The sequence below is a fragment of the Diaphorina citri genome, unplaced genomic scaffold (genome assembly GCF_000475195.1).
Source record: "Diaphorina citri unplaced genomic scaffold, Diaci psyllid genome assembly version 1.1 scaffold250, whole genome shotgun sequence".
In the NCBI taxonomy this organism is placed as follows: domain Eukaryota; kingdom Metazoa; phylum Arthropoda; class Insecta; order Hemiptera; family Psyllidae; genus Diaphorina; species Diaphorina citri.
In genome coordinates, this window is record NW_007377687.1 from 192083 (window position 1) to 215393 (window position 23311).

The window sequence follows — 23311 nt, forward strand, 5'->3', positions numbered from 1 at the left end:
TTTTTTTTTTTTTTTTTTTTTTTTGAAAAATTGGAAATTTATATTGGCTTCTTTTACGTTGATTTTGACCTTTTTTTATTCACATGATCTTCTTCTTCTTCTTCTTCTTCTTCTTCTTCTTCTTCTTCTTCTTCTTCACTCAAGTGGAGTCGGCGTTTTTTGATAGCAGCTTCCATCTGCCTCGGTTTCTAAGGTGGATTTACACGATGCCACTGTTTAAATAAGCTACAAGGGCTTTTTCATATCCTTTTCTTTTCAGTTCTCCCCGTTGACGAAAGTGTGGTGACAAGTTTGACCTTGAATTATGTTCTACATCTCAACTCCAACTCATCACATCCATCCAAACCCATCTCCACCACACATAAACCCACCCACCTGCCATCTCCAGACACCTTCAAAACCAACAGACTCCAGGATTTGGTCAACACGTCTGAGGTACAAGTGTTGAGAAGCTATTTGGAAGAAATAAGAGAGGGGGATGCTACACCAAGCCCGCCCAAGCTGGATTTACGCATTGATACGAAGGACAGAAATCAAACTCATGATAATCAAGGTAACGGTAATGGTAATAATATTACTTTTATTGAACAATATTAACAAAATGAGATTCATAACAATTGGAAAAGCAAAACGACAAATGTGAAATTATGAAAAATATACAAAGTAATAAATTGAATTTTGCTAATCAATTGTTTGTTTTTTTTTTTATATAGGAAGTATTATAAACCCGTAACGATAAGAAGTACGATATAAGATAGAGATATCACTGTCGCTATCTCGGGAACGGTAAGTCGTAGAAATGAAATTCCTGGACTAATCGAAAGATCTCATTTCGGTTAGTAAGACAAGGAAGGTAATAAAACAAAAATCGAGTTTTTCGACATATTGTATAATTCTGAGGTTGCGCTATGAAAATGATTTCGAGTTTACCTCTGTAAACTTGATATAGAGTTTACCTCTGGAAACTTGATATAGAGTTTACCTCTGTAAACTTGATATAGAGTTTACCTCTGTAAACTTGATATAGAGTTTACTTCTGTAAACTTGATATAGAGTTTACTTCTGTAAACTTGATATAGAGTTTACCTCTGTAAACTCTATATTATTTTCATACCTCTGTAAACTCTATATTATTTTCATAGCTTTGGTTTTGCAGGTGACTACGGGCTACTCTACTCAAAGTCGCCTCTCTACCCTTTCAATGTGAGACGGGCTTCATTCTTTCCACTTTCCATTTGCAAGTGTACACCCATTTGTTGAATCTTAGAGTTTACCTCTGTAAACTTGATATAAGAGTTTACCTCTGTAAACTCTATAATATTTTCATAGATTTGGTTTTGCAGGCGACTACGGGCTACTCTGCTCAAAGTCGCCTCTCTACCCTTTCAATGTGAGACGGGCTTCATTCTTTCCACTTTCCATTTGCAAGTGTACACCCATTTGTTGAATCCTAGATATTGAAATAAAAATCTCTCTATGCTGATTGGATCTGTCTAGCTTGTAGTTTATACTATAATACTATATTGTAGGCGATGTAGTACCGCTGCCCAGCTCACCTCACATGCAGGAAGACAGTGTTGATCTGATCTCAGAGGATGCTGGTGCCAATGGTTAGTATTATTGCTCTTTTTTCTCTCCTTGCATGTGGGTTATTTAAAGTGTGTGTATGAAAAAAAAAAAAAAAAGCGCTCGTATTGCACGTGGGAGACCGAGTTCGATTTCCGGTGGGGTCAATAAAATTGTATCATGCAAATGATTATAATAAACATAAGACATGAATTACTATGTATCTGATGCATAGCTCATAATTCATAAATGAATCTTTTTTCCTTATTTTTTACTTTGCCATCACCAATTGGCTAGAGCTGAAGCCGCTGCCAGTACATCACTAAGGTAAGTACGATAATAATTAATAATAGTGCTTATTTATACTGCTCGCATAGGACTGAAAAGTCACTTTACTCCAGCAGTAGGGTACTACTATTATTGTGGTCAAATTCTCAAATTATATTGAGGATAAAATTCCATACCTCGGCTGGGATTGAACCCACACCCTCCTGTTTACCAGGCGAGCGCCTTGACCACTACACCACCGAGGCAGGGCTACCTAACCGTACTACCCCCAGAATTTTGCTCATTGGTCAAAGTTCTTTTTGTATGCTACCTAACTGTACTACCCCCAGAATTTTGCTCATTGGTCAAAGTTCTTTTTGTATGCTACCTAACTGTACTACCCCCAGAATTTTGCTCATTGGTCAAAGTTCTTTTTGTATGCTACCTAACTGTACTACCCCCAGAATTTTGCTCATTGGTCAAAGTTCTTTTTGTATGCTACCTAACTGTACTACCCCCAGAATTTTGCTCATTGGTCAAAGTTCTTTTTGTATGCTACCTAACTGTACTACCCCCAGAATTTTGCTCATTGGTGAAAGTTCTTTTTGTATGCTACCTAACCGTACTACCCCCAGAATTTTGCTCATTGGTCAAAGTTCTTTTTGTATGCTACCTAACTGTACTACCCCCAGAATTTTGCTCATTGGTCAAAGTTCTTTTCGTATGCTACCTAACCGTACTACCCCCAGAATTTTGCTCATTGGTCAAAGTTCTTTTTGTATGCTACCTAACCGTATTATCTATACTTTCTACCTACCTATAATCAAATCCATTTATGGACACCCTAAAATAATTATGTATTTATTTATTATGTTTTTTTTTTTTTACTAACCTTGATTCTATCGGGAATGGCAGCAATAATCTGTTCCGCCAAAGTCAGGACCCGAGCATCTTGATCCCCTGGACAAAACAGAAAAACATAACGTACTCATTTGTGTTATTCGAAACAAAAACATAACGTATATACTCATTTGTGTTATTCGAAAGAAAAATATAACGTAGAACGTACTCATTTGTGTAATTGTGTTATTCGAAACAAAAACATAACGTACTCATTTGTGTTATTCGAAACAAAAATATAACGTACTCATTTGTGTTATCCGCAACAAAAACATAACGTACTCATTTGTGTTATTCGAAACAAAAATATAACGTACTCATTTGTGTTATTCGAAATAAAAACATAACGTACTCATTTGTGTTATTCGAAACAAAAACATAACGTACTCATTTGTGTTATTCGAATAGCAATTATTTATCAGAAGAGAATAGGCATAAATTAAACATCCTTACTTGTATTGGACGTAGGTATGAAAACATAACTATGGACGCTAGTGGTTCTGTGAACTGTTAGTGTAGACCTCACTCAGATTCTTTTGGCTAAGCTGAGACTTTAACAATAACGTCCTTTCACATCGACAATTATTGTTGTTTAACTTGGTACCTATTTGAATTTGGGACAAATTTACGATTTAGAAAAATATCCTGCTTTGAAAAAATGTTTTCTGGGTAATCCTGCGTATGACGAAAAAGAAAACAAATAAAACTATCTACACGTCTTATATATGTAGGTACCTATATCTAAAAAAAAAAAAAAAAAAAAAAAAAAAAAAAGCGAACACAACCACTCGGGATGAACTAGCGGGATTCCGGAGCGAAGCGACGGAATTCAGCTAGTACCTATTTTAAAAACGAAACAGAAAATGCAGATTTTCAGTATGCCGAGTCTCGAACCTGTAACTGCTGAACTGTGAGTCGGATATAGTTGAAAATGAAACCACTATATTTTTCTCGTGAAAAATTACACAAATTGGTCTATTTCATTGGTTCCCAACCTAGGGGTATTTACCCCCCGAGGGGTAAAATACACTTTTTCGAGGGGTAAAAAGAACTAAGCGCTAAGTGAAAAAAAATACAAAAGATAATTCCTAGCGAAGTCACTGAACTTTCGTATTTGTGTGCTCGTAGGTATACTCTTTCTATGTACCTACTCGTATAAGTCGAAAAACATCGAATTAATAAAGAATTTGTAAATTACATACCTACAGAATATATCGTTCTTTTCCTTACAATGATATAGAAAAAAAAGATGGGATGAAGGAAATTTATGTGACGATGTGAACGGACCCTTAAAACCTCAATGTAAAACCTCTGAGATTTTTTTGCGGGATTGGCGGGAGGGTTCAAATCGGAAAAAGCTCTGAGAGTAAAAAGATGGGATGAAGGAAATTTATGTGACGACATGAACGGACCCTTAAAACCTCAATGTAAAACCTCTGAGATTTTTTTGCGGGATTGGCGGGAGGGTTCAAATCGGAAAAAGCTCTGAGAATTTTAGTTCCCTTTGCCACAACATACAGGTGCGAAAGCGGATTTTCAATATGTTAAATTTAATAAATAAATTTAAAAAAAAAGTAAAAATATAAACCTACTGACCAACTGGGTACAATTTCAATATGTACTTGTTCTTTCCCTATCTATAGCTATTTCTATGCTTTACGTTCTTTTCCATACAATGACATCCGAATTCCGCAAAAAATATTTTCCATGGATTTTGCGGAATTCGGATGTGGGACTTGCAAAAAGGTTCAAATTTCGCGGAATAGTATGCAGCCATGATAATGTCTGGTTCCAGAATGAAAGTGAGGACGACCCTATGGAGTGTCTGAGCATAGAATCACCTTTGCTTCTGGACGAACCTGCCCCCTCTTCCTCATCTTCTTGCTTCGATAATTCCGAGTTCAACTTTGAGCTCAGTGATCACAACTATAGGTAAGTATCGGGAACGGGAAATTACAGGAAAAATTATCCGAGACATGTAGGTATCACTGATGGCATTGCGGTCTGTCAACTGGATATTTTGACCGATATCCGATTCTTTTTACCAATCAGAATAGAATATTTGAAGGTGGAGAAAATACTCTACTCTGATTGGTTGGGAAAGTATTGGAATCAATTATAGTATAGGTGAGAATCCAAGGGAACGGCAATTTTTCCCCCACTTATACAGGTTTCCCAATTACAAATTAAGCGGCCACTATTGTTTCCCCGTATAGGTATCACTGATGGCAATGCGGTCTGTCAACTGGATATTTCGACCGATATCCGATTCTTCTTACCAATCAGAATAGAATATTTGAAGATGGAGAAAATACTCTACTCTGATTGGTTGGGAAAGTATTGGAATCAATTGTAGTGTAGGTGAGAATCCAAGGGAACGGCAATTTTTTCCCCACTTATCCAGGTTTCCCAATTACAAAAAATCGACTTTCCGAGTTATCTATATCGTTGGAAAGAGTGCGAAAAGATCTACTTTTTATATTGGTCGCGAACTCCAATTTAATGTTGTATTGAAATGAGAGCAAAAACAAAATGGCTATCTCTATTTAAACTTTCTAGTCCTAAACTTTGACTCCATTTATCTCAAAATTACAATGACATCCGAATTCCGCAAAAAATATTTTCCGTGGATTTTGCGCAATTCAGATGTGGGACTTCCAAAAGGGTTCAAATTTTGCGGATTGTATGCAGCCATAATAATGTCTGTTTCCAGAATGAAAGTGAAGACGACCCTATGGAGTGTCTGAGCATAGAATCACCTTTGCTTCTGGACGAACCTGCCCCCTCTTCCTCATCTTCTTGCTTCGATAATTGATACAAAAAGAACTTTGACCAATTAGCAAAATTCTGGGGGTAGTACGGTTAGGTAGGATACAAAAAGAACTTTGACCAATGAGCAAAATTCTGGGGGTAGTACGGTTAGGTAGCATACAAAAAGAACTTTGACCAATGAGCAAAATTCTGGGGGTAGTACGGTTAGGTAGCATACAAAAAGAACTTTCACAAATAAATCTTATATGATCGAGAAACTTAAGTGAAAGATATATGGCTACAATTCCTAGCGAAGTCAGTGAACTTACGTATTTGTCTGTGTGCTCGTAGGTATACTCTTTCTATGTAGGTACCTACTCGTATAAGTCGAAAAACATCGAATTAATAAAGAATTTGTAAATTACATACCTACAGAATATATCGTTCTTTTCCATACAATGACATCCGAATTCCGCAAAAAATATTTTCCATGGATTTTGCGGAATTCGGATGTGGGACTTGCAAAAAGGTTCAAATTTCGCGGAATAGTATGCAGCCATGATAATGTCTGGTTCCAGAATGAAAGTGAGGACGACCCTATGGAGTGTCTGAGCATAGAATCACCTTTGCTTCTGGACGAACCTGCCCCCTCTTCCTCATCTTCTTGCTTCGATAATTCCGAGTTCAACTTTGAGCTCAGTGATCACAACTATAGGTAAGTATCGGGAACGGGAAATTACAGGAAAAATTATCCGAGACATATGTATAGGTATCACTGATGGCAATGCGGTCTGTCAACTGGATATTTCGACCGATATCCGATTCTTTTTACCAATCAGAATAGAATATTTGAAGATGGAGAAAATACTCTACTCTGATTGGTTGGGAAAGTATTGGAATCAATTATAGTGTAGGTGAGAATCCAAGGGAACGGCAATTTTTCCCCCACTTATACAGGTTTCCCAATTACAAATTAAGCGGCCACTATTGTTTCCCCGTTTATCCAGGTTCCTCATATAAACGGTTCTCACTTAACAGACAATTTCGACTCTATTCGACGGAAACCAATTCACCTCCTTTTTCTTTGTTTGAGAACCAATGCTTTTGCATGCAAAAGTTATTTCCTCAAATTATATTTGAATGTGTAAAAGGCAGAGCGGACTAAGTCCAAAAATCGACTTTCCGAGTTATCTATATCGTTGGAAAGAGTGCGAAAAGATCTACTTTTTATATTGGTCGCGAACTCCAATTTAATGTTAATAATAGTGCTTATTTATACTGCTCGAATAGGACTGAAAAGTCCCTTTCCCTTTACTCCAGCAGTAGGCTACTACTATTATTGTGGTCAAATTCTCAAATTATATTGAGGATAAAATTTCATACCAGAGGCGAGTATTATCTGACTGGGGAGAAGACACAGGCAGAGACATACTCCTGTCGAACCTGAAACAGAAAAACGGAAAAGCTTCCAATATGAATCTTGGAAAAGAATCTTAAGCTTCCAATATGAATCTTTGGGGTCGAGTGGATTGGAACACATCACATGCCTTCAGGTACACTCCATTTGTCAAGGGTCTAGGTTTACCTTGCCCTTGGGATCAATTTAATTTGAAGAAACCATTTTTTTTTTTTTTTTTTTTTTTTTTTTTGTTGCCCCAGCACCTAAATGAAATGGGAAGTATTGTGTCTCTTCTCGCCCATCTGATGACGGACGTACTACGGGATGGGCATGCACCGACACAGACCATATGCGTCTAATGTAGCAGTTGTTTTATTGCTACGAAATAAAAACGGCCGTGGAACACTTCTTCCTCGCCTTTTCCCGTGTTTAGACGGGGTCGGCGTTTTTCGTCAGCCCTCAATCAGTCCTAGGGTGTTAATCCCAGACAGACCCAGCTTTTGGGCTGACATTTGGTTTTGGCTACAAAATTTTACGAATGTATGCTAGGCGAGCGTCTTGACCACTACACCACCGAGGCAGGTTGAAATGTTGTATTGAAATGAGAGCAAAAACAAAATGGCTATCTCTATTTAAACTTTCTAGTCCTAAACTTTGACTCCATTTATCTCAAAACGCTTTTTTTTTTACTTGGTCTGCTCTGGCTCTTAGCCATTCATTTGTTTTTATGGTTCAATTAAATCCCCACAGGTACTATGACGTAGCCACGCCCAGCTCAAGCCTAAGCCCCGCCTCCTCCTGTCTCCCCTCCCCCTCTCCTTCCTTCCCCAACATGGCGTCCCCCTCCTCTCCTCCCCCCACCACGGCAGACTTCTGTGAGTTCTTCCATGCCTCCGTCTCAACTAGCGGCTTCTTCGAGAAGGAGTTCTCCAATTTGACCTTGTCCGGTAAGTCATGCCTTACCTCTAAAAGCACAGTGTCTAAAATTTTGACATTTTTTTTTTTCCCAGTCCTATAAGCCCAGCATTAATAAGTATTAGCTTGGTTGATAGGGCGTCTGCCTTGTAAACGCTAGGCCGCGGGTTCCATTCCCGCCTGGGGCGGATTTTATCCTGATGGGATAGTGTTCGTTCTCGGAACGGCTGTGGCTTTCTCCTATCCTGTCTTTCTTCGATTTCGGGACGATAAGACCTTAGCAGTTACAGTTCCCTCTGTCAAACCTCTTCAAAAAGAAAAAAAATGTGCATTTTTCTTTCATAGAGATATTTTTTTACTTCTCTCTTTAGAATCTCTATCTTCTACCTCTGTGAACCAAACGAATCGAGTCCCCTGAGTGGATCCCTTGGATTCACTGGATTCGGATTTTCAAAAGCCTTTTTTTCTGTCAAAATGAATCCTGAATTCGATGGATTCCATTAGATTCAGACAAAATAGTCCTATTCTTTGTTTTCAGATCGTGAGCAAAGGGAATTGTATGAGGCAGCCAAAATCATCCAGAAAGCTTACCGCTGGTATAAGGGACGTAAGAAGTTAGAGGAACAAGAGAAAGAGCGAGCGGCCGCCATTTTGATTCAAAACTATTATCGACGATATAAACAAGTGAGTAGCCAGCCTAGTTAGCGCACCTGCCTTGTAAGTGCTGTGTCGGCGGGTTCGATTCCCGTTCGAAGCGGACTTTATGCTAAACAGGATAAGGATCTTTCTCGGAACGGTTGGCTTTTTCCTATCCTGTCCTAAAAAAAAATGTAACATGCAAATGATTGATTCCGTAACTGGCTGTTGCGGGGTTCACTCAGCCTCGTGAGGAAAATGAGTAGCTATTAGCTATGTATAATATAAATGCGCATAGCGACCGGTGCCAGTAGGATTTTAAGATTATTGAGACATTTGGAAAATTCTACAATGCTGCAGTAAGCACCAAAGTTGTGATATAGTAATACAAAGAAACGGCTTTTATTTTTATTTTATTTAACAGACTTTTTTTTAGGTCGTGTGATGTTTTTTTTCTTTTTATATATGCAATGAACATTTGTTTGATTCTACCTGAAATTTTAATTCTCTTTCCTCTATTAGTACGCTTACTACAAACAACGGACGAAGGCCGCCCTGGTGATTCAAAATGGCTACCGATCCTATTGCGAACACAAGCGGTTCAAGAAGAACCAGGAGGCGGCCCTGCGGATTCAAAACTGTTACCGGAACTATCGCGAGCAGGGGTGTAAAGCGCCGCCAAACGAGACTTGTACTAGCTTGAAGTAAGTTAATTTTATATTTAAAAAAACAACAACAATTTTTAGCCCGTCCTTCCTTTATTATTACGATAGTAAGTGGACGGACTATTGTATTCGCTTTGGTGTCTGTGTGTCTGTCTTCCGCCAAACGAGACTTGTACTGGCTTGAAGTAAGTTATTTTTATATTTAAAGAAAAAGAACAATTTTTAGCCCGTCCTTCCTTTATTATTACGATAGTAAGTGGACGGACTATTGTATTCGCTTTGGTGTCTGTCTGTTCCCATAGAAGGATTTATCCAAATCTGGTCGACCTATATTTGTAACTCATTAAAGTCAAAGTACTCCCTGGGAAGAGAAGAACATAGAAAATAATAGAAAGTAAAAAGGAAGGAAAAAGGGGATTTTACGAAATTCGTATGAATAATGGATATCGACATAAATAATAACATTGCTTGTTAATACTGCTCGCTTAGGACTGATAGGTCCCTTTACTCCAACAGTATGCTGATACTACTATTACTGTGGTCAAATTCTCAAATTATACCTATTGAAAATAAAATTTCATACCTCGGCTGGGATCGAACCCACGTCCTTTCGTTTACCAGGCAAGTGTCTTGACTCTTTGTTTGATTTCCAGGCGAACATTTTCTCAAAAGCGACAACATCAAGCTGCGCGAAAAATTCAACAGTTTATGCGCCAGTCTAAGAATAAGTAAGTACAATATAGGCGTAGGTATTAGTCTAAGAATAATAAGTGCCTACAACGTTAATGCTAATAGTCGCTACTCATTCACACTTTCCCTAGGCATTTTATAGAATGCCTAACAATGTTTCAGGCAAAGTACATAATGACTTGAAATGCACGTTTATTATATCTAAGTTTTCATGGCGAATAGCTTCCCAGTGACCCAAAAAACACAACCCAGACCCAAAGTTGCTATTTTGGTCAGAAATGAATAGCTCATCCCTAAAAGGGATTTGGCTTAAAAAAAAAAAAAAAAATCTACTCCATAGTTGAAACCTTGTGTGTTTTCTTTCTTGTTTGCACACTAAAAGCAAGCTGGTCGACCTATATTTTTGTAACTCATTAAAGTCATTAATTTGTGAAAAATATGTTTACTCCCTGGGAAGAGAAGAACATAGAAAAAAAAGGAAGGAAAAAGAGGATTTTACGAAATTCGTATGAATAATGGATATCGACATAAATAATAACATTGCTTGTTTATACTACTCTGAAAAGTCCCTTTACTCCAGCAGTATGCTACTACTACTATTACTGTGGTCAAATTCTCAAATTATACCTATTGAGAATAAAATTCCATACCTCGACTGGGATTCAACCCACGTCCTTCTGTTTACCAGGCAAGCGTCTTGACTCTTTGTTTGATTTCCAGGCGAACATTTTCTCAAAAGCGACAACATCAAGCTGCGCGAAAAATTCAACAGTTTATGCGCCAGTCTAAGAATAAGTAAGTACAATATAGGTGTATGTAGGTATTAGTCTGAGAATAATAAGTGCCTACAACGTCAATGCTAATAGTCGCTACTCATTCACACTTTCCCTAGGCATTTTATAGAATGCCTAACAATGTTTCAGGCAAAGTACATAATGACTTGAAAGCGACAACATCAAGCTGCGCGAAAAATTCAACAGTTCATGCGCCAGTCTAAGAATAAGTAAGTACAATATAGGTGTAGGTATTAGTCTAAGAATAATAAGTGCCTACAACGTTAATGCTAATAGTAGCTACTCATTCACAATTTCCCTAGGTACTGTATAGAATGGCTAACAATGTTTCAGGCAAACTACATAATGACTTGAAATGCACGTTTATTATATCTAAGTTTTCATGGCGAATGGCTTCCCAGTGACCCAAAAAACACAACCCCGACCCAAAGTTGTGACTTTCGTCAGAAATGAATAGCTCACCCCTAAAAGGGATTTGGCTTAAAAAATTTATATCTAAGTTTTCATAGCGAATAGCTTCCTAGTGACCCAAAAAACACAACCCCGACCCAAAGTTGTGACTTTCGTCAGAAATGAATAGCTCACCCCTAAAAGGGATTTGGCTAAAAAAAAAAAAAAATCTACTCCATAGTTGAAACCTTGTGTTTTCTTTCTTGTTTGCACACTAAAAGCAATATTTGGACTATGGAACAAGGACTGGTAAGTATCTGAGACAGAGCCTTACTGAATGCAAGACAAATTTCTTTTATCTCTTCATTTACCTCACCCGTATAAAAAGAAAAAAATAATAATAATAAAAATAAAGGGTATACCGAAATTCAAATTAAAAACTGATTATTTGCAGTGCCAGGTCCGTCACACACGGTCATGTATGTGTGTGGCAGAACGAGATCATGAGCCAACAGACGGCATGAAAGAATTTAAGCTCTAGTCTTATGTCATTCATGTATATGCATGACAGGGAGAATGATCACGTTCATGCATGCACGGGCGTGTGTGGCAGGCCCACTCGATATAGGATTTTGTGTTGAGATTCTGTCTCTTTGGTGGATCCAGGCCAAGGTCTGGCCTCATCTCCACATTATTGATCAATCATTATTTTATCACTCAGTATCTGATTCCGTTACTGGTCATGCATGTTTTTAATTTATTATCAATTTCATTTATATCATTAATGCATGCTTTTTCACTGTAACCTAATCCTGAATGCTTTCTTCTTTCTTTTTGCATGTGCCTGCCTACTTTTGAATTATTTTTCGATATAGGATTTTGTGTTGAGATTCTGTCTCTTTGGTTCACCACAATTCTCAAAAATGGTTTGTCTGATTTTGAAAATTTGTAAAGGAAGATTCGATGATGTAGTACATGGTATCCCTGGACTCGGAGGCAGTTTTTTGTTGACTTTCTACAAACTGTAGTTCTGTTTGTCTTACTTTTTTTTTCAAGTTATAATCGCACTCGGAAACGAAGACATTACTTCAAGTGCGGTGCTTTTCATTCTCTTTTATTATTGTTGTGCTCTTAATCTACCGTCTGCCTCCAGTAGAACCTCGATATAGGATTTTGTGTTGAGATTCTGTCTCTTTGGTTCACCACAATTCTCAAAAATGGTTTGTCTGATTTTGAAAATTTGTAAAGGAATAATATTGAGTAAGCATGAGGCCTTGAATGAACTCAGCTCAAAATTTAACAGAGTGTTCAATTTCGGATCAATAGGTACATTCCTTCTCCATCTTCCTTGTTCTATTTTAGTATCGAAAAAAAGGCTTATAAAAATTAAATTCATACCGAGTTGTTACTTGATGTAGATATATTTTGTATTTTAAAAAAATATTTTAATTCGCTATGCTCAATTTATTAATGTATTTTTTATTACTTGTCTTATATTAAAATTAAATTGTAGGTTTTAGAGAGGTTTTCATTATTATCAATAATAATTAAATCAGGTGCCTCTTAGCATGTGGTTAAATAAAGAAATTATTCCTGTGGGAAATTTACATCGCAATGTGGGAAAAATATTACATTACAAAATATGTGGAAAGTGGAAACTGTTTTCCCGACAACCAATGAATGAAAAAAATCATACCAAGTTATGTACGAACAGGTACCAGGAGTCAAAAATTGTATGAAATTTATTTAAAAGTTTTTTTAGAGCCAAAACGAAGTTAAAGGTATTGCCAAAATCCTACAGAAAATTCTGCCTTACATCTAACACCTGAAAAGAAAAGAGGATCTGTCAAAAAATCGTAAAAAAAAAAAATGCAAGGAGCTTATTTTGAGGAGCAGATTGATTCACTAGGTTTGATCACATTTTATCAAGTGAACCTACCATGTTTTGGCTATTTGCGAAGTTAAAATTATATCAATAATATAATAATAGGTACGTACAGTACTTATTGAAGCAGGAGTATATTACCTAATAATTTAAATCCTCTCTCTAAACGTGCGTTGGAAATACTCCAGTCTAGTCTCAAAACAAGTGCGGTGCTTTTCATTCTCTTTCATTATTGTTGTGCTCTCCTTAATCCTTATTGTTTTCCTGATCATCCCCACATATATTTCCCAATTTTCACCACTCTTCAAGATTTCGTCAATAACATTGTCTTACTATTTAGGTTACAGAGAGAACGTGCCACAGTGGCCCAGGACGAAGAAAACGAGAGGCAGGAGGAGTGCCGCTCATGTCCCAATTTTCACCACTCTTCAAGATTTCCTCAACAACATTGTCTTACTATTTAGGTTACAGAGAGAACGTGCCACAGTGGCCCAGGACGAAGAAAACGAGAGGCAGGAGGAGTGCCGCTCATGACTGGGTGCCCCCCGAAACAATATGCACTCCACAACCGTTCCAGCAAATAGCACTTCACTTCACTAGAGGAGTGACTGGCGTAATCTTATGTACGGGTTTCGTGAAACTCGACTTTCACGTAAATGAAACGTGAAAATCAGGGTTTGCGTTTCACTTGTGTGTATCGCGGCCCAAGTCGAAACACACACACACACACACACACACACACACACACACACACACACACACACACACACACACACACACACACGTGGCGTAATCTTATGTACGGGTTTCGTGAAACTCGACTTTTACGTAAATGAAACGTGAAAATCAGGATTTGCGTTTCACTTGTGTGCATCGCGGCGGCCCAAGTCGAAACACACAAAAAAAAAAAAAAAAAAAAAAAAAAAAAAAAAAAAAAAAAAAAAAAAAAAAAAAAAACACACACACACACACACACACACACACACACACACACACACACATACACACACACATACACACACACAAAACACCACGAAACGAAAGAGAGTTTTTGGAAGCAAAATTAGCGTTCCGTTAACTGAACTCTTTAACGTTATTTGACGAAAACTCGTTTCATGTGTAGAAACTAGGTTTCGTCAGATAACGTTCAAGAGTTCAGTTAATGGGACGCTAATTTTGGTTGTAAAAATTCCCTAATAATTGAAGTACATAATGTATTTCTCTAGGTTGCGGTTCCATTGGATACGGTTTCCAGTCTTTGCCGCGGTGCATGTGGTTATATATTGCTTCCGAATATTTTGTACGATGAAAAGTTCGGAAGAAATGTACCTACGTGTCTAACGATATTTTTTCGTCAGATAACGTTCAAGAGTTCAGTTAACGGGACGCTAATTTTGGTTGTAAAAATTCCCTAATAATTGAAGTACATAGTGTATTTCTCTAGGTTGCGGTTCCATTGGATACGGTTCCCAGTCTTCGCCGCGGTGCATGTGGTTATATATTGCTTCCGAATATTTTGTACGATGAAAAGTTCGGAAGAAATGTACCTACGTGTCTAACGATATTAAATATACAGTGGAACTGTAGCCTTCTATGCATTTTCCTCTAACTAGCTACCCAATTACTCATAATTTAGTTTTTTTTTTTTTTCAAGTATTATTTTGCAATTGTCACGTAGAAGTACAAACATTTTTTTCCTCCTCTTTTAATGTAAAAAAGAAAAATCAATTTAAACAATCAGATTATTTTAATTACATTTTTTCATTTATTTAAATGCATGTAGGTATTATGTATTTTGTATAAATTTCAACAGATTCAGTGGTATGGTAAATGGTTATTGGTAGCGTTTCTATTTAAACAAATTAGAAAAATCAATTTAAACAATCAGATTATTTTAATTACATTTTTTCATTTATTTAAATACATGTAGGTATTATGTATTTTGTATAAATTTCAACAGATTCAGTGGTATGGTAAATGGTTATTGGTAGCGTTTCTATTTAAACAAATTTCAAGGGAAGTAGCTATTTTTCATTGGCTTTTTTATATTTGATTTTTATATAATGTTCATTGGTCTGATTACGTATTTTTGGGAATAGTACGTTTCATCGCCGTTTTATGGGCTAAACCAACCTTACTGGAGAAGTAGCTATTTTTCATTGGCGATTTTTATATAATGTTCATTGTTTTTATATAATGTTCATTGGTCTGATTACGTATTTTTGGGAATAGTACGTTTCATCGCCGTTTTATGGGCTAAACCAACCTTACTGGTGTAGTGGTTAACACGCGGTGCTCTTTGAATCTGGAGGTTGGTGGAAACTTTCGGAAACGGCCCTTTTGGCACCTTAAATATCGCCTATACTAAACCATAGGAAATACAAGATGGCGCACTATTAGAATCGGTTCCGTTCTCGAAAGTTTCCGGTAAGGAAAATACACCTTTGCTCTGCCCGTATAGCAGGATTCAGGCGTAAAGCTTTTATAAGATTATCGGACATATTCCCTAATGAAGTACTGGCCAAACACAAGAGCACTAGATTTGTTATTTGCGATCGAATGATCCACATAATTATCTGTCAACTCTTGGAATCGAACTCGGGACCCTCAAATTTTGCAAGCAAGCGCGTTACCACTGGACAAATTGTGTTCCAGATTTTCCTTTGTATATTTGATTATTTGTAGATTATCTTCCTCTCTTGCATTACGAATAAGTCTTTTTTTTTATCTTAGATGATAATAATACCTACTTAAATAATATTATTTTCACCGTATAATCATAAAAAATGTTTACATAAAAAAAAGGATATTATATCGTCGTTTTGAAACAAAAGCTGATACCTTTTTTACCGAAGTAAACTCGACCAGCTTTGAAAATAAAAGGTTAAAAAAACCTTTCCTGGATTGAATCTTAAAGACAAAGCGCATTCTTACCCGAGCGCATCTAGATTATCTAGACTAAATATACTTTTCTATCAATACGTACGTTCGTAATTTGAAATTTCATGTATCTTTTTTTAAAAATTACTATGTAAACTGTCTATTTGTCATTTTAAATGCATGTACCTACACCTAATGTAAATCATGTGAACGCTTAAATTTAATTAATAAAGAAAAAAAAATCCTACAAGGCTACATATTGCTACAGTGGTCACCAAAAGTTGCGACATAATAACACAAATAAATTGCATTTATTTATTCAAATGAGAATTTGTGAATAAAAATAAATAACCATTAATTTCCGCCATCACATGTTTGATAAAGAAGCGTGTGCATTTTCATCAGCTGTACCTATATCTGATAATAGACAGTGATAGTGTTATCAAATTCTCATAGATGGTATGGTCCGATAAGCAACATTCAGTCTGATGTCATTCATATACAGAAAGTTAACCTTCATTACTTACATTCCGTGTCCGGTACAAACAAAATTCTCAAATCTTAATAACCTTCATTATCATGGGATGACCCTTGTGCAATGTTTAGGTTGACTCTGGTGCTATGTAGTGTAGGGACCTTGGTTTGGACGAAACCTTGGTACTTCAAAGAAGGTAAGTTTTGTTGACTACGGTCAGTATATCTGCTTCTCTTTCTCTCCCTCTTGCCTTTTTTTTATTATTTTTTATTTTTTAAGAGGTTCGACAGAGGGAACTGTAACTGCTAGGGTCTTATCGTCCCGAAATCGAAGAGAGAAGGAAGACGGGGTAGGAGAAAGCCAGCCGTTCCGAGAATGAACATTATCCCATCAGGATAAAATCCGCCCCGGGCGGGACCTCTTGCCTTAATAGACCTTTTGCGCTTACATATAATTATGTAGGTGATTTTTTTCATTTCTGTTTAATAAAAGAATAAATTTGATAGTGGGGACAGTAACTCCTGGGGTCTTATCGTCCCGAAAGCAAAGAGAGAAAGATGACAGGATAAGAGAAGGCCAGCTAGTTAGCTTAGTGGGTAGCGCGCCTACCTTGTAAGCGCAAGGTCGCGGGTTCGATTCCCGCCCGGGGCGGATTTTATCCTGATGGGATAATGTTCATTCTCGGAACGGCTGGCTTTCTCCTATCCTGTCTTCCTTCTCTCTTCGATTTCGGGACGATAAGACCCTAGCAGTTACAGTTCCCTCTGTCGAACCTCTTAAAAAATAAAAAATAATAAAAAAAAGGCAAGAGGGAGAGAAAGAGAAGCAGATATACTGACCGTAGTCAACAAAACTTACCTTCTTTGAAGTACCAAGGTTTCGTCCAAACCAAGGTCCCTACACTACATAGCACCAGAGTCAACCTAAACATTGCACAAGGGTCATCCCATGATAATGAAGGTTATTAAGATTTGAGAATTTTGTTTGTACCGGACACGGAATGTAAGTAATGAAGGTTAACTTTCTGTATATGAATGACATCAGACTGAATGTTGCTTATCGGACCATACCATCTATGAGAATTTGATAACACTATCACTGTCTATTATCAGATATAGGTACAGCTGATGAAAATGCACACGCTTCTTTATCAAACATGTGATGGCGGAAATTAATGGTTATTTATTTTTATTCACAAATTCTCATTTGAATAAATAAATGCAATTTATTTGTGTTATTATGTCGCAACTTTTGGTGACCACTGTAGCAATATGTAGCCTTGTAGGATTTTTTTTTCTTTTCAAATAGGTACCTGCATTTATCTCATTTTTTTACAAGCATTTTCTTTTTTTTTTTAAAAAAAAAAAAAAAAAAAACATTATTATTATTATTATTATTATTATTATTATTATTATTATTATTATTATTATTATTTTGACGCTGATATATGACTAGGTGTGTTTACACGGAAGGCTAGAACTGCTGTAAACACCAGAGATAAGATGAAAATGTAGCTCTTTTAAGAGGTTTGATAGAGGAAACTGTACCAACGGAGGTCCTATCGTCTCGAGAGCGAAGAGAGGACAGGATAGAAAGCGAGCCGTTCCGAGAACGAACATTATCCCTTTAGTATCTTTTCAAAAACCGAGCAAGAGTACAGAATCGAAGAAAACCAGCTGTTCCGAGAGGATAATGTTTGCCCTTGGCTGGAATCGAACTTTCAGCTTCGATCTAACTGGTGGGAATGATATAGGGAATTGTAACAACGGAGGTCTTATCGTCCCGAAATCAAAGAGAGAACAGAGAATGATAGGATTGGAAATTGGAAGCCAGCCGTCCCGAGAACAGACCTTATCTGTTTAGGATAAAATTCGCCATTCTCGGGAATCGAACCCGGAGCTTTGAACTAAATTTTCGTTGTATTTTGTTTCAGAAATGTTCGGATGACAAGACATCTCATATTCCTACGTTTGCCAGAACAGAGCCACCTGATACTCAAGTAAGTCAGACTCAAGTAAAGGTAGGAAACACACGTCCACTTCAACTGGGAAGTCCGATGACCTTTGGGTGCGCACTCGTCAAAAAATAGCTCGTTGATTAACAAGTAAGCATGTGAATAGTTGATCCCATGGGATTTTTCACGCCGAATCGAATGGTGAAACTTTTAGAACTGTCCGACTTACAGTTGAGAAGTTGCGGTTCCCCTCCATGCGCTTCCATCGGACTTCCCAGTTGACGTGGACTGTACCGCACATATTATTTTGTTTAGGTTTGGTTCCTGAAGCACTCTTTACCCCACTGGAATTTCACAAATGTCTGGGATACTCCTGTACCTACTCGTAAGTTAAAAAAATCAAAAAAAAATTCCTTCCTATTTTACAGGAAATCTACTATGTCGGTACCTAGTACCTACTACCTAATGAGAAAACATTGCAATCGGTCCAAATTTTCAAAATCGGGAAATGGGTGGCTATATCCGTTTCAGGGTCCCCTGAGTCCAAAAAAGTGATTTAGCCCATGGTCTGTACATGACGCATATATGTACGTTTGTAGGTGGTATAAAAAATACCTCAAGAACGAAGGGTTTGTTATAGAGTTAGTAGGGTGCCACCAAAAGTTTTGTTTTAAAAGAGCACTACGAGAATAAAAAGTTTAGGAATCCCTGATATAGATTTCTACTATCTTATTTTAATTATTACTTTCATTTTTTTTATTTTTTTCATATTTCCTTCACAGATTCCGGCGAAAGATATGAAAACATCAAACAGTTGCGCCGGTTCACCGAATCGTCAGACAGACCGAGAACTCTGATATCTTACGAGTATGACACTCTGGGAAAAATAGATTACGATGCTGCTTTAGAGCCAGACTCATATGCCGTGAGACATGAGCAATCTCTGCACAAATATTTCAAATCCGATGGCGGCGTGTATGATTCTTCACTGCAAAACAATTCGTTCTACAAGGATCCAAAGTCAGAGGACTTCGGAACGGCGGATTACTTGACCAAAATCTACACACAGCAAGATCCTCGCGAGAAATTTGGTACTTTGTGGGACTTTGACTGACATTCAATATCAGTACCAATCTCATGGTTTCATATCAAATGCTACACTATCCCCGCCACTCATGCTCGGAACGTCTTAACATACCTATGTGCAATTCCCTCTAAAAAAAAAAAAAAAAAAAGGTTTAAACACGCGGTGTTCTTTGAATCTGGAGGTTGGTGGAAACTTTAGGAAACGGAGCAGGTTCCCTTTTGGCACCTTAAATATAGCCTATACTAAACCATAGGAAATACAAGATGGCGCACTATTAGAATCGGTTCCGTACCCGAAAGTTTCCGGAAAGGAAAATACACCTTTGCACTGACCGTATAGCAGGATTCAGGCGTAAAGCTTTTATAAGATTATCGGACATATTCCCTAATGAAGTACTGGCCCAACACAAGAGCACTAGATTTGTTATTTGCAATCGAATGATCCACATAATTATCTGTCAACTCTTGGAATCGAACTCGGGACCCTCTAATTTTGCAAGCAAGCGCGTTACCACTGGACAAACTGTGTTTCAGATTTTCCTTTGTATATTTGATTATTTGTAGATTATCTTCCTCTCTTGTATTATGAATAAGTCTTTTTTTTTATCTTAGATGATAATAATACCTACTTAAATAATATTATTTTCACCGTATAATCATAAAAAATGTTTACATAAAAAAAAAGGATATTATATCGTCGTTTTGAAACAAAAACTGATACCTTTTTACCAAAGTAAACTCGACCAGCTTTGAAAATAAAAGGTTAAAAAAACCTTTCCTGGGTTGAATCTTAAAGACAAAGCGCATTCTTACCCGAGCGCACCTAGATTATTTAAGTCTAAATATACTTTTCTACCAATACGTACGTTCGTAATTTGAAATTTCATGTATCTTTTTTTTTAAATTACTATGTAAACTGTCTATTTGTCATTTTAAATGCATGTACCTACACCTAATGTAAATCATGTGAACGCTTAAATTTAATTAATTAATTTTAATATTGTCACTTCCTTTCAATTTCTTATATACAATTTTAATGAAGAGTCTATAGGTTTTTTATTACAATTAATATTATTAACTTTATATTTTAAAAGTTCGTACCTAGTTAAAAAAAAATGTAGTTAACTATTAATTTTTCTGCCTGAAATGTATTTTTTCTTCATTTTTGTACAAAGAGCCACCTTCCGTACTGGACATTGTTTATATGAAGAAGATGTAATAGGTTCATCTATCTTTTTATAATATCTATAATATTCAAGATATTCTATTGCTATTCCATTCGGTGTTAAAAATGTAAATCATGAACACTTATATTGTGGGGTACGTAGTGAAAGAAAAGAAGTTGGTTCAGAAAAAAAAGCTTTAGTATGAATAGGTATGTACTTATGATTAAATAGTATTTTCAAATTCTTTCAAAATCCTAGTCTACTTCATAATATCTACCATATATTTCGTTTTTCATATAACTTGTAGATAATCATTTTTCATTGGAATTTTGTACACTGTTTCTTTTCTCTTTTTCTTAATATCTACCATATATTTCGTTTTTCATATAACTTGTAGATAATCATTTTTCATTGGAATTTTGTACACTGTTTCTTTTCTCTTTTTATACAATGTATCTTGTTTTATTTGTTCATTTTAGTTTTAGAAACCATTCATTTTTCTCTACCAGCATCAGTTCTCACAAAACTGTTTTCGTTCATGTATTTTCCAAATATCTTCATTTACCTTTATTTCTTTCAATTGATTCGCCTTAAAAGTACTTTTACGATAGGATATACCTACATATAGATAACCATTATAAGCCTATTGGAAAATTATTAAATTTTAAATATGTTTTCCTTTTGTTATAAACATTATCTTCGATCTCTAGGTAGGTAGTTGTTATCAACTCTTTTTATTTTTCCTCTTGTCTAAATTTCTTCGATATTCTTCTTTATATTTATTAATTTCATATGTCATAAACATAAAATATTAACCAAATGTATGGCATGGAGGTCAATATTAGTACAAGTCTACAATGTACTTGTTAGTACATATTCTGTGACCTCATGATTCATGATACCTAGAAGGTGCGTTAGTATGAATGTGCGCTTATAAGTGCATAGGGTTAGTTAATCTTACGATTTGGCGAATGGAAAAATGCCATAATTTGTTAGTAATGTAGTTTTAATGTTTCTTATTCTGACGTTATAGCCAGTTTTTATTTTTTCATTCTTCAATATTGTTAACCTTAATGTCTTTCTATATCTATTCTTCCTTAATTCGTCTTATCCAAGTAACTTCTACTACCTAATCTTTAGGAATGTGCACCATTATAAGCCTATTGGAAAATTATTAAATTTTAAATATGTTTTCCTTTTGTTATAAACATTATCTTTGATCTCTAGGTAGGAAGTTGTTATCAACTCTTTTTATTTTTTCCTCTTGTCTAAATTTCTTCGATATTCTTCTTTATATTTATTCATTTCATATGTCATAAACATAAAATATTAACCAAACCAAATGTATGGCATGCAGGTCAATATTAGTACAAGTCTACAACGTACTTGTTAGTTCATATTCTGTGACCTCATGATACCTAGAAGGTGCGTTAGTATGAATGTGCGCTTATAAGTGCATAGGGTTAGTTAATCCTACCATTTGGCGAATGGAAAAATGCCATAATTTGTTAGTAATGTAGTTTTAATGTTTCTAATTCTGACGTTATAGCCAGTTTTTATTTTTTCATTCTTCAATTGTTAACCTTAATGTCTTTCTATATCTTCTATTCTTCCTTAATTCGTCTTATCCAAGTAACTTCTACTACTACCTAATCTTTAGGAATGTGCTTACAGTGATATGGAGCCTTTGTGCTGTGAGGGTGAAACTAAAATGATAATTTTGAAGGTCCCTTAATCACAATAATGAATAATGCCATCTCATCAGTTGTGTGTGGTTCATGAAATATGTGGGTAATATGAAAATTAGGGCGCAAACATAGTGTGTTTCATTAATTCAAGCAAATTCTGTTAGATTTACACCTATCCTTCTGCTCTTTGTTCTCTTTCATTTTCTTCTATGGGTCCGAAATAAAGAATATTGTATATTTAGGTCCGAGGCATGGATTTTTTAATGGCAGTTGATTTTTCGCGCTACTATGCGATGGATTGCATTGCATTTAATACCTGGATTTTAAAGTGCCCTTAACACTATCTTCAGTATTCGGTATTCATATTATTAAGTTCAGATTGTAGGTATTCCGAACTTTTCACCATCAAAATCGATTGAATGAAGCCAGAAATATTGAAATTACGAACGCATCAACGCGGTCTTCCAATTTAATCCTATGTTAAGATCTTTTTTTTTACTTTTTTTATTATTATTTTTAAAAATCTTTTACTTTTATTATTATTTTAAAATCAACTATTTTTCTTTTAATTCAGGTGTTAGAATTTAACCTAGATGAAACTCGGATTTTGGTGGTCCTGGCCATTAAACTCATTTTTACATGTAGACATACGTACGTAGGTACTTGGATTTTTTTCAATGATACAAAATAATAATGTTCAGTATACCTTTTAACTTATTATGATCAAGTTTTTATATATAAAAAAAATACATAAAGATGTTTAATATGTTTGTATTCCTGGTTCATATGTATATATAATATACCATTTTTATTTAGCTGTAGAGAACTACAATAATTGATAGAAGAAAACGGATTAAATAATGGGTGTATTTGGACACAAATACAGATTAGCATAAAAAAAAAACATCAAAATCGATTGAATGAAGCCAGAAATATTGAAATTACGAACGCATCAACGCGGTCTTCCAATTTAATCCTATGTTAAAAAGAGAACAATCCCCTCTTTAGTGACGGTGGCTCTCTTCAGCGGCATGTACGATGCAACTGCACGAGTTTCCACACTTCCTCTTCTATACGTTATGCCTCCAGGCTCAAGGTCGTGACGCGCCCGCGACCTTTTAAATTATAAATTTACATTTTTTTTTTTTTTTTTTTTTTTTTTTAATTTTTTTTAAATTTTCACTTTTTTCCTTCTCTTTTTTGC

At 35.9% G+C, this 23311-nt stretch overlaps 1 protein-coding gene and 2 long non-coding RNA genes across 3 annotated transcripts in view; all 3 read left to right on the forward strand.

The window, feature by feature from the left end:
- Positions 1-13270, forward strand: part of LOC103506609 (calmodulin-binding transcription activator 1) — a gene marked incomplete at its 3' end in the record, with an annotated part of 79906 nt that extends 66636 nt beyond the window's left edge. Inside the window, 8 exon segments of the mRNA XM_026821630.1 lie at positions 1530-1610; positions 4500-4665; positions 7634-7830; positions 8337-8482; positions 8957-9138; positions 9753-9827; positions 11255-11282; positions 13199-13270. Coding sequence (XP_026677431.1) covers positions 1530-1610; positions 4500-4665; positions 7634-7830; positions 8337-8482; positions 8957-9138; positions 9753-9827; positions 11255-11282; positions 13199-13270 — 947 coding nt within the window.
- A 1734-nt stretch (positions 13271-15004) lies between these two features.
- On the forward strand, positions 15005-20551 carry LOC113466323. Its single transcript, XR_003390759.1, has 2 exons — positions 15005-15169; positions 19436-20551. It is a non-coding gene; the product is annotated as an uncharacterized LOC113466323 (long non-coding RNA).
- Positions 16012-19402, forward strand: LOC103506602. The gene is made up of 3 exons (XR_001809433.2): positions 16012-16409; positions 18483-18552; positions 18950-19402. It is a non-coding gene; the product is annotated as an uncharacterized LOC103506602 (long non-coding RNA).
- Positions 20552-23311: the final 2760 nt, after the last annotated feature.